At 36.9% G+C, this 16,290-nt stretch overlaps 1 protein-coding gene across 1 annotated transcript in view; it reads right to left on the reverse strand.

Annotated features, from left to right (window-relative positions):
• The window catches only part of ASCC3 (activating signal cointegrator 1 complex subunit 3), a 329,628-nt gene extending 313,577 nt beyond the window's left edge, over nucleotides 1-16,051 (reverse strand). Inside the window, exons 1-3 of the mRNA XM_049771320.1 lie at nucleotides 15,922-16,051; nucleotides 9,972-10,122; nucleotides 5,834-6,396 (exon numbers count right to left, since the gene is read on the reverse strand). Coding sequence (XP_049627277.1) covers nucleotides 5,834-6,396; nucleotides 9,972-10,122; nucleotides 15,922-16,011 — 804 coding nt within the window. The 5' untranslated portion in view covers nucleotides 16,012-16,051. The remainder of the gene's footprint in view (nucleotides 1-5,833; nucleotides 6,397-9,971; nucleotides 10,123-15,921) is intronic.
• Between the last annotated feature and the right edge of the window lie 239 nt (nucleotides 16,052-16,290).

Here is a 16,290-nt window from a genome sequence, read left to right on the forward strand (position 1 = left end):
GTAAGAACTTATAACACGAAAACTTCAAAACACATAAGAAGTTGAAGAAGACCTAAGGAAATGGATAATAATGCTCATGGACTGGAAAAATCAAAATGATCAAAATGATCATTTTACCTAAACTAATAAATATATAGATTCAATGCAATCCCTATCCAAATTCAGACAGCATTCTCAAGGACTTAGAACTATCAATTATAAAGTTTGTTTAGAACTATAAAAGATGTAGGATAGCTAAGTCCATAATGAAAAACAATAAACTGTGAGGCATCTCATTACCTAAAGTGAAACTCTACTACAAAGCCATTGTGATTAAAACAGCATGGTTCTGGAACAAAAATGGAGTTGCATACAAATAGATTACCTAGTGACAACCCCTCAAATATACAGTCAATTAATATTTGACAAAGGAGGCATAAACTTGAAACAGAATGAAGACAGTCTCTTCAACACCTTACACAAAATCAATTCAAAGTAGATTATAGACCTTGAGATTAGACTGGAATCCATAAAATTCATTGAGGAAAACATAGGCAAAACACTCCAAGACCTTGATCTCAAAGAAGTCTTAAATGGTAGGATACCAATGGCAAGGACTACAGAATCAAATCAAAATAAATGGGAAGATTTGATATTAGGATATGCAACTAATCCTAAAAATCTGTGAAAAATGAGAAGAGGCAATTAACAGACACTGTTCTGAAGATAAACAGATGGCCAATAGGCACATAAAAAAGGCACTCATCATCACTTATCATTAGGGAAATCCAAATCAAGATGACAATGAGATATCATCTTACACCACTGAGGATAGCACATATCCAAAATACTGGGAACAATTTGTGTTGGCGGGGCTGTGGTGAGAAAGGATCCCTCATTCACTGCTGGTGGAAATGCTACCCGGTCAACCACTAGAAAACAGTATAGAGGGTTCTCAGTAGACTAAAAATTGATCTGCCATATGACCCAGCAATCCCTCTCTGGGAATCTATCCCCAGGACAGAAAAACATTCACACAAAAGTATGTATGCACACCACTATTTACTGCAGCACTCAGTACAATAGCTAAACTTGGAATCAACCTAGATGTTCAACAACAGACGCGTGGATCATAAAGATGTGATACATTCATACAATGGAATAGTACACTGCGCAGAGCTCCAGTGGCGCAATCGGTTAGCAAGCAATACTTATATGGAATAGTACACTGCTATAAGGAATGATGCAATCATGCAATTTGCTTCAACATGGATGGAACTGGAAGATATTATGTTAAATAAAGTAATCCAGAATAAGAATAAATACAGAATATTATTTGGATGTGGTATTTAGAATAACTGCATGAAAAATGCAGTGGTTTAAATGGGAGTTGTCTAGAACACCCTTGGCCCCAGAGTATAGGAAAAGAGTTGAGTAGAGAATAAATACAATATGAAAGGATGGAAACCAGGGGCCAAGAAGTCTCAGGTGCATTGGTAATGTTAAAAAAAGAGAGAACTAAATATCCAAGCCAAAGTCAACAAATGAAATCCTGAGACCCAAACTTTAACGATCAAAACTTAAAATAGGTCTGATGTGCTGGCAGGCAACAGGGCAGTGGGATGCTCTCTGGAAACACTGATGGAGGGAGGTCAATATTAGTGATAGGATTGACCCTAATACATTGTATGTCTGAAACCCAACTCTGAACAACTTTGTAAATCACAATGGTTTCAATAAAATATTTTTTAATTAGCCATAAAATTTTAAATCATAAAAATAAATCTCTTAAATTTCTCTAGTTCCATGGTCAGTAACATAATATAGCAGGTAAAGTTCTTGCCTTGAACATAATCAACCAGGGTTTCATCCTGGCATCCATATGGTTCCCCAGTCTTCCCATCAGTAATCTTGAACACAGAATCAGGAGTAAAAAGGTATGTTCCCTCTCTCATCCCAAAATACTTAGCACAATCAAGTTTTAAAGAAAGAAACTATAGGATATAATAAAGCTGGAGTCTCTATCAGTTGTAATCTTAATGACTAATTGGCCCCCACCACTACTGGATATATCCCATATTTTTTTTAGATTTTTTTTGGGGGGGTCACACCTGGCAGCGCTCAGGGGTTACTCCTGGCTCTATGCTCAGAAATTGCTCCTGGCAGGCTCAGGGGACGGGATACCAGGATTCAAACCACCAACCTTCTGTGTGCAAGGCAAATGCCTTACCTCCATGCTATCTCTCCAGCCGTATTTCCCGTATTTTTAAAAATTAATGACAAGAGCCAGAATGACAGCACAGCAGTAAAGTGTTTACCTTACACATGGCCAATACAGGATGGCCCCTGGTACGAATCCTGACATCCCATATACCCCCCCCAAGCCTGCCAGGAGTGACTTCTTGAGCTCAGAGCCAGGAGTAACCCCTGAGTGCTACTGGGTGTGACTCAAAAACAAAACAAAGACAAAGATTCCTCAATCGAAAATATTTTATATTCCAAAGCACCAAATACAAGAAAGCATCCTGGCCAAGAAATAGACCTCAGGTCAGACTATCTAAAATAAATCCTGAATTCACCTACTTTTGTAGGTGAATCTTTTATATTCTATATGCAAATTTCCTACATCTCAACTAAATTCCTATCTCTAGTAAGCAATAACGAGATCAACAAAAATTTTCTAAAAGCATCAAAAAGCACCAGTAAAGCAAATATATGAAAAACATGAGAGAAACTTTCATAAAGTGTTTAATGTTTGACCAAAACATCAACTTATTTCAATTGTTAAAAAAATAAAATTGAGCATTTAATTAAATTTTTTAAAAATCACATATGAAAGGTAAAAAATACCCAGAAATATATTTTTGGTGTTAGGCATCTAATAATAGTTTTTAATTCAGTACTGTTTACCTTAAAACATTCTTCTTACTAGATAAAGTGATTCAAATAAAGAACTTAAAATAATGATTAATGCCTTACAGTAGGGACTCAACCACAACCATAAGTATTACTACCATGGTCTGAGAAGAAGAGGCTTCTGAGGCTCAGAAGGCTATTGTACATGATTCTGTTATGTGGGAATCCCTGGTTAAATTCTTGTCACTACATAGTACTCAAGTACATAAAGTCTCTCCCAAATAACACTGGAGAGCCTTGCCAAGAAATGCCTCTTGCACCACTGAGTTTGTTTTTGTGGCCCACAATGTCTAGAAAATTCCAAGAACCTCTCTTTTTTAGGGGTTAGAATTGAAGGTGTTGGGAAGCCTACATCCACCCATGCTCAGGGGCTTCCTCCTAACTATGCTAAGGGATCAGTCCAAGCCAGTAGTAAGAAATGTGGTACTGGGGATCAAACCCAGATCAGCTGCATCAAAGGTGAAGCACCTTACTATATCTCTTCCATCCCCCAAAGAATCTTCTTCTCTCCTTTTATGTTTTTTTTTGGGGGGGGCATACCCAGTAACGCTCAGCAGTTACTCCTGACTATGTGCTCAGAAATCGCTCCAAGCTTGGGGGACCACATAGGATGCCGGAGGATCTAAACGCAGTCCCTCCTAGGTTAGGGCATGCAAGGCAAATACCCTATCACTTGAGCCACCGCTCTGGCCCCAAAAATCCTGCTCTTAAAAGTGGTTACTAGACCCTCTTTTCTTAGTCTTATTTTAAAACTAACCTATAAGAATAGTTTCTACCGTATTTCTACTAAAACCTATTCATTAGAACTTGTTCTTTTATGCCCCCATTTTCTCTGTAAATAATATACATGGTGTTTAGGTATACTACTGACATGTCACTTTCTAATAAGAGTAAGACTCAAAGTTGTACATCCTTTTATGACCAACAACCAGCCCTTCACCTAGTACATAGTAAACATACAATACATGATATGAATAAATGAGTTTCCAAGGGTCAAGTAATTATAGTATATTATAAAAAAAATCTTGAAAACATCCTTCCTCCAACAATCAGGTTCAATTACATAATTCAAAACTGTGATGACGAATCAAGATACATAAGCATCATTCTAGATATTCAAGAATTAAAAGTAACTCAGAAAAAAATTTTTCATTAGTTCAATAATTTTAAATCTCCATTTGCTATAATATAATCATAAGAGAATTACACATGTTCAAGTATGATAAGTATCAGTAAAACTTACTTTACAAATCACAATTTATAAAACAATATTTAAAAATGATAGAAGAAATTTATTTACAAGTGTAGACCTGTTATCTAAATCACGTATAAAACATTCAGTTAAACACTGATCACAAAACAGAAATACAGTATGTTGCCTCCTACTACCAAAGTTACCAGAATAACACCTACTTCTTTGGGTTAATTTTCAAGTAACTAATTCCCTCTGATAATTTTAAATTGTTTTCTGAAAATAAATGAATAAGTTTGATTTAAAACATGTGACTTAAAACTTAATTCTAATAACAATGTCAATAACAAAAATAGTCACAGTTATTATGAAACAGGTATTTATGTCAAATGTCCATTCAAGGTTAATGCCAATTCTTCAATATTTGTTTCCATAGGTCCTTTACACAACCCAACAAGAAAACCGCCTCTATATCTAATTACCAGATTCTTGCTACCAAAAATTAGGAAAAAGATTTGATTTGAAATCTTCAGTACTTTTTATAGCAACATGTCATTTCTAGTTCTTCAACAAATGTAATCACCCAATTTATCTATTATTAAAATTGGTTTAACATTCTTTAAGTTTATAGTAATAAAGTAATATAATGTCAGTATTAAAAGCAAAAAAGATAAATCATTACATTTCTTCCAGATAAGCTTTTCACACAACAATAAAAAATAATCTACATATTAAACAATGTGGTTGAATCATGCCATAAAAAGGAATTACATTTTTTTTTAGGAATTTAAAATGTGAGTTAAAAATATGAGGCAGGCAAAGTGGCGCTAGGATCAGGACCGTGGTTTGATCCCCCAGCGTCCCATATGGTCCCCCAAGCCAGGGGCAATTTCTGAGTGCTTAGCCAGGAGTAACCCCTGGGCATCAAAAGGGTGTGGCCCGAAAAACCAAAAAAAAAAAAAAAAATTAAAAAAACTTATAGAGGGTCCAGAATGATAGTATAGTAGATAAGAGTGTTTGCCTTGTCCATGGCCAACCCGGTTCAATCCCTAGCATCCTATATGTCTGGCGAACAGTACCAGAAATGATTTCTGAATACAGAGCCAGGAGTAGCCCCTGCACTGCCAGATGTGGTAAAAAAAAAAAAATTGTGTAGATAAAATTTTTATGTGCTGGAAATATGGTTCAGCAGTAGAAGCTACCTTATATGTATGGAGTCCTGAGTTTTTCTCCCATACAACAAAAAAAAAAGTCCAATTATTTCTAGATCAGTCTGTTTTTCAGTTTATTCTTTCAAACACAGATTAGTCAAGCCTATTTTTCTAATTTAATTGGCAAATTAATTGGCAAAATTTACAGTGTTATCTTATTTTCATCAAATAATTTAAAATTGTATACAAATGTTAAGCCATTTCTATAATAAACATCAATTTATCATTCAGACTGAACCACATTTTTAAATAAAGGGAACTACTGATTATTACAACTTAACAACACAAAATTTAATAAGGACTGTCCGAGAAACCAGAATCTGTGGACACCCTATGCACACTAAGTCTAGTCATTACACTCAATCCCCCCAAACTACCCAATAAAAAATTTACATGCCTACAATATAAAACAACTTAATTAGGTATCTGACTACTGAAACATAACATTTAAAAATATTGATTTTATTAAGTACTCACATAAAACTTTATCACAATAATTCACATGAATATAAAACTTCAAAAACTTCAACTATACCTCATTCTGAAGTTCATCACCACTTTTAACAGAAGCAAGCATATCGTATAAAGTACAGCAAAGATCTTCGATTCTTGTTGTTTCAGCCATTTCATTTAAAGTTGCGTTTAAGTACTTCTCAACTTCACACCACAAAAGAGAGTCATTTGCCTTTTCCACAGGCTTACGCTCTGGGGTAGAATGCTCCTGAAAATGTTCATTCAGAAATTTCTTGTAATCTAGGCTTATTGTTTTCTGGGAGTCACCATTTACTGGCAGTTCATCAAAGTGTTCCAAGTCATGCATGTCAAATGAAAATACTAAATTTTTACCAAATAGAACTCTATTATCATTATGGTCCTCTATTGATCCCTGTACAAGAGCAGTAAAACTATCTTGATGAAAGCGAGAAGTAATTCGGTTAGTTGCATCACAGGCTGCAGTGGCAGATGATGATGGAAAAGGACCAAACATTTGCTTGATAGCTTTTGTTTCCTTGTGACCAACAGTGTCCTTGAAGTGAAATGTCTTAAAGAGAAATGCAGCTGCACTTTCAATTGCTTCTTTTCCATTATCTGTTCCAACTATTCAAAGACAAAAGAAACAGTATTAGCTCTATTGAGTCATGGTCCATCTTATCTTTTTCCCAATACACAAAACTATTACCCATATTCTGTTTTGTTTTGTTTTGCTTTTAGGGCATAACCAGGTGCTCTGGGATTACTTCTGGCCTTGTGCTCAGGGTTTACTCCTGGTGGGACTTGGGGGACCAAAAGGGATGCCATGGACTGAACTCAGGTGGGCTGCATGCAAAGACCCTGTTTTACTATCATGAGGCCCCAATTATCCATATTCTTATGAATAAAATTCAACCATGAAAACACATGAATAAAGACAATCAATCTAAGAGCTGAAAAATTCCACTAAATCCATTTACAAATTTCCAAAGAATTGGGCTGAAGTGATAGTACAATAGATAGGGAACTTGCCTTGCTGTGGCCAACCAGGGTTCAATCTCAAGTACCACATGTGTTCCTCCAAGCCCTGCCAGGAGTGACCCCTGAATATACAGCCAGGAGTATAGCCTGGTGTGGTACAGAAACAAAGAAAAAAAAACCCTCCAAATATCAAAAAAGCTTAGTCATAAATAAATTATTTTGTTTATTCAATAACTAAAGACAGAAATCATCTAATAGCAACTTTTAATCTCTTTCCGAAAGTAATTCAGGTATAAAAGCTTATTTAAAATAAAAAATTTTAGGGCCCGGAGAGACAGCACAGCGGTGTTTGCCTTGCAAGCAGCCGATCCAGGACCAAAGGTGGTTGGTTTGAATCCGGTGTCCCACATGGTCCCCCGTGCCTGCCAGGAGGTATTTCTGAGCAGACAGCCAGGAGTAACTCCTGAGCACCGCCGGGTGTGGCCCCAAAACAAAACAAAACAAAATTTTAAAGGAACTTTTGAGCTAAATAAGCCAAAATAATATATAAAAATACTTTTACTATATAATCTTTGAGCTGAAAGCAATTTCAGAGACATTCTTTATTTTTCTTATTTCTTTTATTTATTTATTTTTTTTATTTATTTATTTTGTGGACACAGGGCAGGTGTTTGACCACAACAGGCAGTGTTCAGTATTTACTCCTAGCCATGCTCAGGATCACTCCTAGTAGTATTCAGGGGATCATAGATAGTGTCAGGGATAAAACCACAATCAAGGCAAGATCCTGAACCTCTGTACTATCTCTAGTCCTCAGAGATAATTTTCTTCTCAACTTGTCTAAGATGGCAAAAGTAGATTTACATAGTCACTCAATATGTCATACCATAAATAAAAATATCAGGAGATTCTTTTTTTTTTTTTTTTTTTTGGTTTTTGGGCCATACCCATTTGATGCTCAGGGGTTACTCCTGGCTAAGCGCTCAGAAATCGCCCCTGGCTTGGGGGAACCATATGGGACGCCGGGGGATCGAACCTCGGTCCATCCTATGCTAGCGCTTGCAAGGCAGACACCTTACCTCTAGCGCCACCTTCCCGGTCCCAGGAGATTCTTTTTAACTAAGACTTATCTTAAAAGAAACAGCTACTATTTAAGAGGCTAGACATATATGCTTTTCCAAAGTAAGGGGAAATAAATGAGCAGTCTCTAATTTTTTTTTTTTTTTTTTTTGGTTTTTGGGTCACATCTGGCAGCGCTCAGGGGTTACTCCTGGCTCCACACTCAGAAATCGCTCCTGGCAGGCTCGGGGGACCATATGGGATGCTGGGATTTGAACCAATGACCTTCTGCATGAAAGGCAAACGCCTTACCTCCATGCTATCTCTCTGGCCCCCAGTCTCTAATTTCTTAAAGGCATAATGTCTCATACCTGATTATTTCCTCTACTAAAGTAAGAAAAAACCTGTAACTATATCAAAGCATCCAAAAGAACATGTTTGCTAAAGTAATCTGTAATGAAAGAAATGTATTAACTTCAGGTCTTCCTGTAATGTTATAATTATATGTAATATATTATACATAGTATAATGTGTTGTTGTTTTCAATAGTAATTGAAACAGTTGCTGATGTTTAAGAAAATTCTTCTGGCACACTGAGAAATCACAAACAGCAGCATGTAAAATTGTCTATATATATTTTGTAACTTTTTTCAGACCTAAATGGAAAAAAAAGAATTCAAAAACAAACACCAGAATACATCAGCAATGTTGTCATGTTCAATAGCTCATGGTTATTGTTTAGTTGTTGTATTTATTGCTGTGGTGCTTTTTCATAGTTGCTAGGTTTGGTCTTTTCTTTGATTTTTGATTTTTTTTTTGTCTATTTGATTATTGTTCGTTTTTGATTTTTGGTTTTGTTTTTTTTTTTTTTTTTTGCTTTTTTTTTGTTATGAGTTTCTCCTTTTTTTTCCCTTTCTTCTTTTAAAATTGATATTTATAACCTCTAGATGAACTCCTACCAGTTTTTGTTTGTTTGTTTTGTTTTTTTGGTGTCTGGTTTATAGTTTTTTTATTTTCTTCCCTTTTTTTTTCCAAACAGAACCACATAACTTGAATCATCTTGTTCTGCCTCATAAATTGAGAGGGAAAAATGAATGGAGCCAGAAACAGTCATATGAACATTGAGTAGAAATAAAAAATGATCAGACTTAAACACCAAACCCAAAGTCAATGACAACAGAATCAAAACCCAATCTTCAACAAGCAATATACAGAGGGGACTTGTCTAGGGGACAAAGGAAGGGGATACTGGGAATAGGGTTGGAGGGAGGACAACAACACTGGTGGTGGGAATACCTTTGATTCAATGTCACTATGTAAATTAAATATTACTGTGAAAGACTTGTAATTCATGTTGGTCACAATAAAAATTATTTTCAAAAAAGAGATTAAGATACTAAATCTACATGTTACAGGAAGAATAAAGGTACAATGAAATGGTAAAAGATGAAAAATAATTATTTCAATACATAAGAGAACTTTTATGTCCAGTCTAAGAATCAAGTCTAAGAAGCAAAGCTTGGAATAAAAATGTCTTTACTTTTTTACAAAGATCAGCCTCATGACGATCAAGACATGAGTTCATTAAAAGCCTAAAATACTTGGGCAAGGTAAATATATAGAGGGTGAATTTAAGAATGATTAAAAGGACTGTATAGAACATACCATTGAACACAAGGCAAGGAAAGAATATAGGATTTCCATCATGCATCTATTTTTTGAGCACTCAACCATTCCCACCAAGCCCAAGCTTAGTATGGCAGTAATTGGCCCATATGAGTTTTTGTGTTTTTAAAAGATACTAGTTTTCAGGCCCGGAGAGATAGCACAGCGGCGTTTGCCTTGCAAGCAGCCGATCCAGGACCTAAGGTGGTTGGTTCGAATCCCAGTGTCCCATATGGTCCCCCGTGTCTGGCAGGAGCTATTTCTGAGCAGACAGCCAGGAGTAACCCCTGAGCACTGCCGGGTGTGGCCCAAAACTCAAAAAAAAAAAAAAAAAAAAAAAAGATACTAGTTTTCAAACTCCAAGTTCCTAGAAACTCCTCATTTTGGTAAAATATAATCACTAGATACTTTCTTCCACCTTGTTTTTAATCCAATGGTCTTTTTTTTTTAAATGGCATTTATGTTTAACTATAGCTGTTCTTCAAACAAGATCATACCTATTTGTTTTGCAGCCTGCAATATATCTTTCAAGTCTTCATTTACACTTTGCATTTCACTCTTCTCCAATTTTTCATTCAAAAATGCTATTATCTTTTCCCATGCCAAGTTCAACCCTCCAGTTTGTCCATAAAGTTTAGATCGCTTCATCTGAAAAAGAAAAGATAATAAATATATATATTGATTAAGTTTCCTTAGCCCCATTATTTATTACCTATATTTCAAGTTATATATACAACTTGGTACTACTCACAAGAATTCAAAATTCTATACATTCTCATTCACATTTACATTCCCCAATGTGGACTTACATGTAATTTAAATAAAACATTTTTGTTTGTGAAGACACAAACTATCAAAATCTATGGGACACAGTAAAAGTGGTACTGAGGGGAAATTTTATAGCTTTGCAAGAACACATCAGGAAGGAAGAGGGGCATACCTGAATAGCTTAATGACAATGCTTATAAAATTAGAAAATGATCAACAAAAGGACCAAAATTAGGGAGACAGAAGGAAATAACAAAGCTTAGAGCAGAATTCAATGAACTGGAAACCCAAAAAACAATCTGAAGATCAACGAAAGCAGAAGTTGGCTCTTTGAAAAAAATAAACAAGATTGATAGACCTTTGGCAAAACTCAACAAAGAAAGAGAAACTTGATAACCCATATTAATATAAAAAGGGGGAGATCACTACAGATATTGCAGAGATTTAAAGGATAATCAGAGACTACTTTGAGAAACTCTATGCCACTAAACATGAAAACCTCGAAGAAATGGATAAATTCTTGGACTCTTACAACCTTCCACAGTTGAATAAGGAGGATGTAGCATATCTAAACACTCCCATCACTATTGATATTAAAACTGTAATGAAATGTCTGCCCAAAAATTAAAGCCCAGGCCCAGTTGGATTCACTAATGAATTCTTTCAAACCTTTCAAGAGAAACCACCACCAATACTGGCCAGGTTCTTTCATGAAACTAAAAAAATCGGGATGGGCCCGGAGAGACAGCACAGCGGTGTTTGCCTTGCAAGCAGCCGATCCAGGAGCTAAGGTGGCTGGTTCAATGTGATACCTTGAAAGAAGAATGTTGCTTTTTCAAAGATAAACTAGGCTTGGTAGATGACAGTATTAAAAGAATTTAGGAAAGCCTCGAGCATAGACAGAAACAGAGAGAAAAGGATGAATCTTGGTATCAGAATTGGTTTTCAACCTCTCCCATTAAACTTATGGGGCATACAAGCATTGGTCAATTTAAACAAGCTTTTCACCAATTATATGCTTACTACAGGTATTTGGCCAAAAAGGGAAAAAGGATAGAGTGTGCCTTGTTAAGCACAGCCCAAAGGAGGTGGGAAAGGAAAAAAGGGGGAGGCATGACTCAATGACTGATCCTAGTAATCTTTAGCTGACTGGAATCAGAGACATATAAGGAAATATTATCTTGTCCCTGGCCTCATGGCCCTGTGGTTAGTACAAGGGGCTATGTTATTGCAAGATTTCCTATTTGCTCATGGGCTAGGAACCTGCCGGCAGTCACGTATGCAGCTCAGTGGAACTATCCACAGAGATAGAGGCTAAGGTTGATAGCATCCATATTTGTGCAGGCTAGAGCAGTCTCCCACAGTTCAAATCCCGGTTTCCCATATAGTCCCCCGTGCCTGCCAGGAGGTATTTCTGAGCAGACAGCCAAGAGTAACACCTGAGCACCGCTGGGTGTGGTCCAAAAACAAAAAAAAACAACAACAAAAAAAATCGGGAACACTTCCAAATAGCTTTTATCAAGCCAACATCACCTGATACCTAAACCAGACAGAGATGCTGCCAAAAAAACAAAATTACAGACCAATATCCCTGATGAACACAGATGCAAAGATCCTCAACAAAATCCTAGTAAATAGGATCTAATGCCTCATCAAGATCATTCACTACGATCAAGTAGGTTTCATCCATGGAATGCATGGTTTACGGTTTAACATCTGTAAATCTATCAACATAACTGTCCTGCCCAGAGCCCCCATCATACCAGTCAAAGGCACACGAAATCCTGGCATGTGGAGTGTTCTGAGCCCAGTCGAGCCTCTGTAGTTTTTGGATGCCTAGGGAGGAATTTCTCACCCCCTCCGCCCAGGGCCTGATTAACAAGGCGTGGCCCTGAAGACCCGCCTGGTGTGCTCCTTTGACTCTAATCCTTAAAAAGAACTCACTTAAAATTTGAGGTTAACTTAAGCTAATATGCATGTATATGGAAATGTAAGAAAACACTATGCCTGTAATGTTTAAGGAGTTACGTAAGTTTTATGGCTTTGGATTGCCTTGTGTGCTGTTAAGAACTATTATAATGTGTTACAATCTGGGGACTTGAGGAACAAAGTAATTGTACATGGATTCTGTCTTAATGTTCTTTGGCTGAAATTTCAAAGTTAAGATATCAGCAAGGGGACTTCTGAGAATTATGTTATGCGTGATTGTCCTTCCACTGTAACTTTACCTTGTCCTCTTTCTTTGCATCCTTGTTCTCATAATTAAAAATAAAAATTAAAAAAAAATAAAAAATAAAATAAAAAAATCTATCAACACAATATACAACATCAACAACAAGAAAAATAAAAATCACATCATCATATCAATAGATGCAGAGAAAGTATTTGATCAGGTATAACACCCATTCTTGATCTAAACTCTTAGCAAGATGGGAATGAAAGGAACCTCTCTCAATATATAAAGCCATCTACCACAAGCCAATAGTAAATATTATCCTCAATGGAGAAAAACTAAAAGCCTTTCCTCTAAATTCTGGTACAAGACAAAGCTGTTCTCTTTCAACACTACTATTCAACATAGCACTGGAAGTACTTGCTACAGCAATTAGGCAAGAAAAAGATATCAAGGGAATCCAGATAGGAAAGGAAGAAGTCAAGCTCTTGCTGTTTGCACATGACATCATACTCTACTTAGAAAACCCTAAGACTTTACCAAAAAGCTTCTAGAGACAATAGATTCATATAGCAATGTGGAAGACTACAAAATTAACACACAGAAATCAATGGCCTTTCTATATACCAATAATAATAATAGGGAAGAAATGGACATTAAGAAAACAACCCCGGGCCTGGAGAGATAGCACAGTGGTGTTTGCCTTGCAAGCAGCTGATCCAGGACCTGGTTGGTTCGAATCCCGGTGTCCCATATGGTCCCCCGTGCCTGCCAGGAGCTACTTCTGAACAGACAGCCAGGAGTAACCCCTGAGCAGTGCCGGGTGTAGCCCAAAAATCAAAAAAAAAAAAAAAAAATTCCCAAAAGAAAACAACCCCATTCATATTAGTGTCACATAAACTCAAATATCTTGGAGTCAACTTGACTAAAGACGTGAAGGACCTATACAAAGAAAACTAAAAAACACTGCTCCAAGAAATAAGAGAGGGCACACGGAAATGGAAAAACATACCCTGCTCATGGATTGGCAAGATTAGCATCATTAAAATGGCAATACTCCCAAAAGCATTGTACAGATTTAACATGATTCCTCTAAAGATACCCATGACATTCTTCAAAGAAGTGGATTAAACACTTCTGAAATTCATTTGGAACAATAAACACCCTCGAGTAGCTAAAGCACTCCTTGGAAAAAGGAATATGGGAGGCATTACTTTCCCCAACTTTAAACTGTATTACAAAGCAATAGTTATCAAAACAGCATGGTATTGGAATAAAGACAGACCCTCAGATCAGTGGAATAGGCTTGAGTATTCAGAGAATATTCCCCATATTCCCCGGATATACAATCACCTAATAAAGGAGCAAAAATATCTAAATGAGCAAGGAAGGCCTCTTCAACAGTGGTGCTGGCCCAACTGGTTAGACACTTGCACAAAAATTGAACTCAGACACCCCAGCTAACACCATGTATGAAGGTAAAATCCAAATGAATTACAGACCTTGATATCAGACCTGAAACCATATAGTATGTAGAACAACACGTAGGTAAGACACTCCTGACATTAAGACTAAAGGCATCTTTTTGGTTTTTGGGCCACACCCTGTGACGCTCAGGAGTTACTCCTGGCTATGCGCTCAGAAGTTGCTCCTGGCTTCTTGGGGGACCATATGGGGCGCCGGGGGATCGAACCGCGGTCCGTCCTAGGCTAGCGCAGGCAAGGCAGGCACCTTACCTCCAGCGCCACCGCCCGGCCCCAAAATTTATGGGTTCTTTTTTTTTTTTTTTTTTTTTGGTTTTTGGGCCACACCCAGTAACGCTCAGGGGTTACTCCTGGCTATGTGCTCAGAAGTTGCTCCTGGCTTGGGGGACCATATGGGACACCGGGGGATCGAACCGCGGTCCGTCCAAGGCTAGCACAGGCAAGGCAGGCACCTTACCTTTAGCGCCACCGCCCGGCCCCTAAAGGCATCTTTAAAGAGGAATCAGCACTCCCCAAACAAGTGGAAGCAGAGATAAACATATGGAAACATATTAAGCTGAGAAGCCTCTGCACCTCAAAGGAAATAGTGCCCAGACTACAAGAACCAACTACTAAGTAGGAGAAACTATTCACCCAATACCCTTCAAATAAGAGTCTAATATCCAAAATATACAAGGCACTGATAGAACTTTATAAGAAAAAAACATCTAATCCCATCAAATAATGGAAAGAAGAAATAGACACATTGTCAAAGAAGAAATACAAATGGCCAAAAGGCACATGAAAAAATGTTCCACATCACTAATCATCAGGGAGATGCAAATCAAAACAACTATGAGGTACCACCTCACGCCACAGAGATTGGCACACATCACAAAGAATGAGAATAAGCATTGCTGGTGGGAATGTGGAAAAAAAGAAACTCTTATTCACTGCTGGTGGGAATGCTGTCTAGTCCAACCTTTATGGAAAGTGATATAGAGATTCCTCCAAAAACTGGAAATTGAGCTTCTATACAACTCTGCTACACCACTCCTAGGGATATTCCCTAGGAACACAAAAATACAATACAAAAATCCCTTCCTCACACCTATATTCATTGCAGCGCTATTTACAATAGCCAGACTCTGGAAACAACCAAGATGCCCTTCAACAGATGAATGGCTAAAGAAACAGTGGTACATATACATAGTGGAATATTATGCAGCCATCAGGAGATGAAGTCATGAAATTTTCCTTATACATGGATGTACATGGAATCTATTATGCTGAGTGAAATAAGTCAGAGGGAGAGAGATTGACGCTTAATAGTCTCTCATGTATGGTTTTTAGGAAAAATAAAAGACATTTTTGCAAATATTCTCAGAGACAAAAGAGAGGCGGGCTGGACAGTCCAGCTCACGACATGAAGCTCACCACAGAGTGATAAGTACAGTTAGAAAAATAACTACGTTGAAAACTATCATAACAGTGAATGAATGAGGGAAGTAGAAAGGCTGTCTAGATGGAGTACAGGTAGAAGTGAGATGGGGAGGATGGAGATTTGGGACATTGGTGATGGGAATGTTGCACTGGTGAAGGGGGAGGTTCTTTACATGACTGAAACCCAACTATAATCATATTTGCAATCAAGATATTTAATAACAATATTAATAAAAAAAGAAAGAAAAACACTGGCTTATCATACCATTTGGGGTTTTGGGGATCAAACTTTTGTCAGCATTGTGGATAGGCTAGTACTTTGCACACTATACTATCTCTCCAGCCCCATGAAAATAAGATATTTTAAATCATAAAAAAAAGAATTTTGTATGTATAAAATAAAATCATTATATGTTTTGTGGCAAAAAATAAAATAAGTAAATATCTGGACACCCATGGTCTAATATCAAAGAAAATAAAACAGCATTTTAAACACAAAGAGTTAAGCAAAGACATCAAACTATAGTACTTTTGAAATCCAATAAGAAGAACTCTGTAAATAATATGTGCTAATAAAAACGGTCTTTAAATTTTAAATACCTTTAAGTCAGACTCCTCTTCATTATAATTATCCTGCTTGGTGACATTTGAAAAGGAGCGCAAGGCTCCTGTGAGCCGCGGTAAAGCCATCTATTACTCAATCTCTGATCCGATGAGAAGCCTAAAACTAAAACAAAACAAAAGGCGTTTTTTATGATTTGAAGGGAGACAGGAGAAGTAATCAAACTCAAAAATTTACTTATTCAAAACAAAAAATAATTAGTTTAAGAACAATTGCTAGAAACTTTTAAAATTCACCTGACATTCCTTGTACCCAAAAATATTTTGGTTTTGTATGTTTAATGAATAACACATTGCTCAGGCTGGAGAAATGACAGGAACCACGACAGGAAACAAGAAAAAAAACAA

The sequence above is a fragment of the Suncus etruscus genome, chromosome 4, assembly GCF_024139225.1.
Source record: "Suncus etruscus isolate mSunEtr1 chromosome 4, mSunEtr1.pri.cur, whole genome shotgun sequence".
In the NCBI taxonomy this organism is placed as follows: domain Eukaryota; kingdom Metazoa; phylum Chordata; class Mammalia; order Eulipotyphla; family Soricidae; genus Suncus; species Suncus etruscus.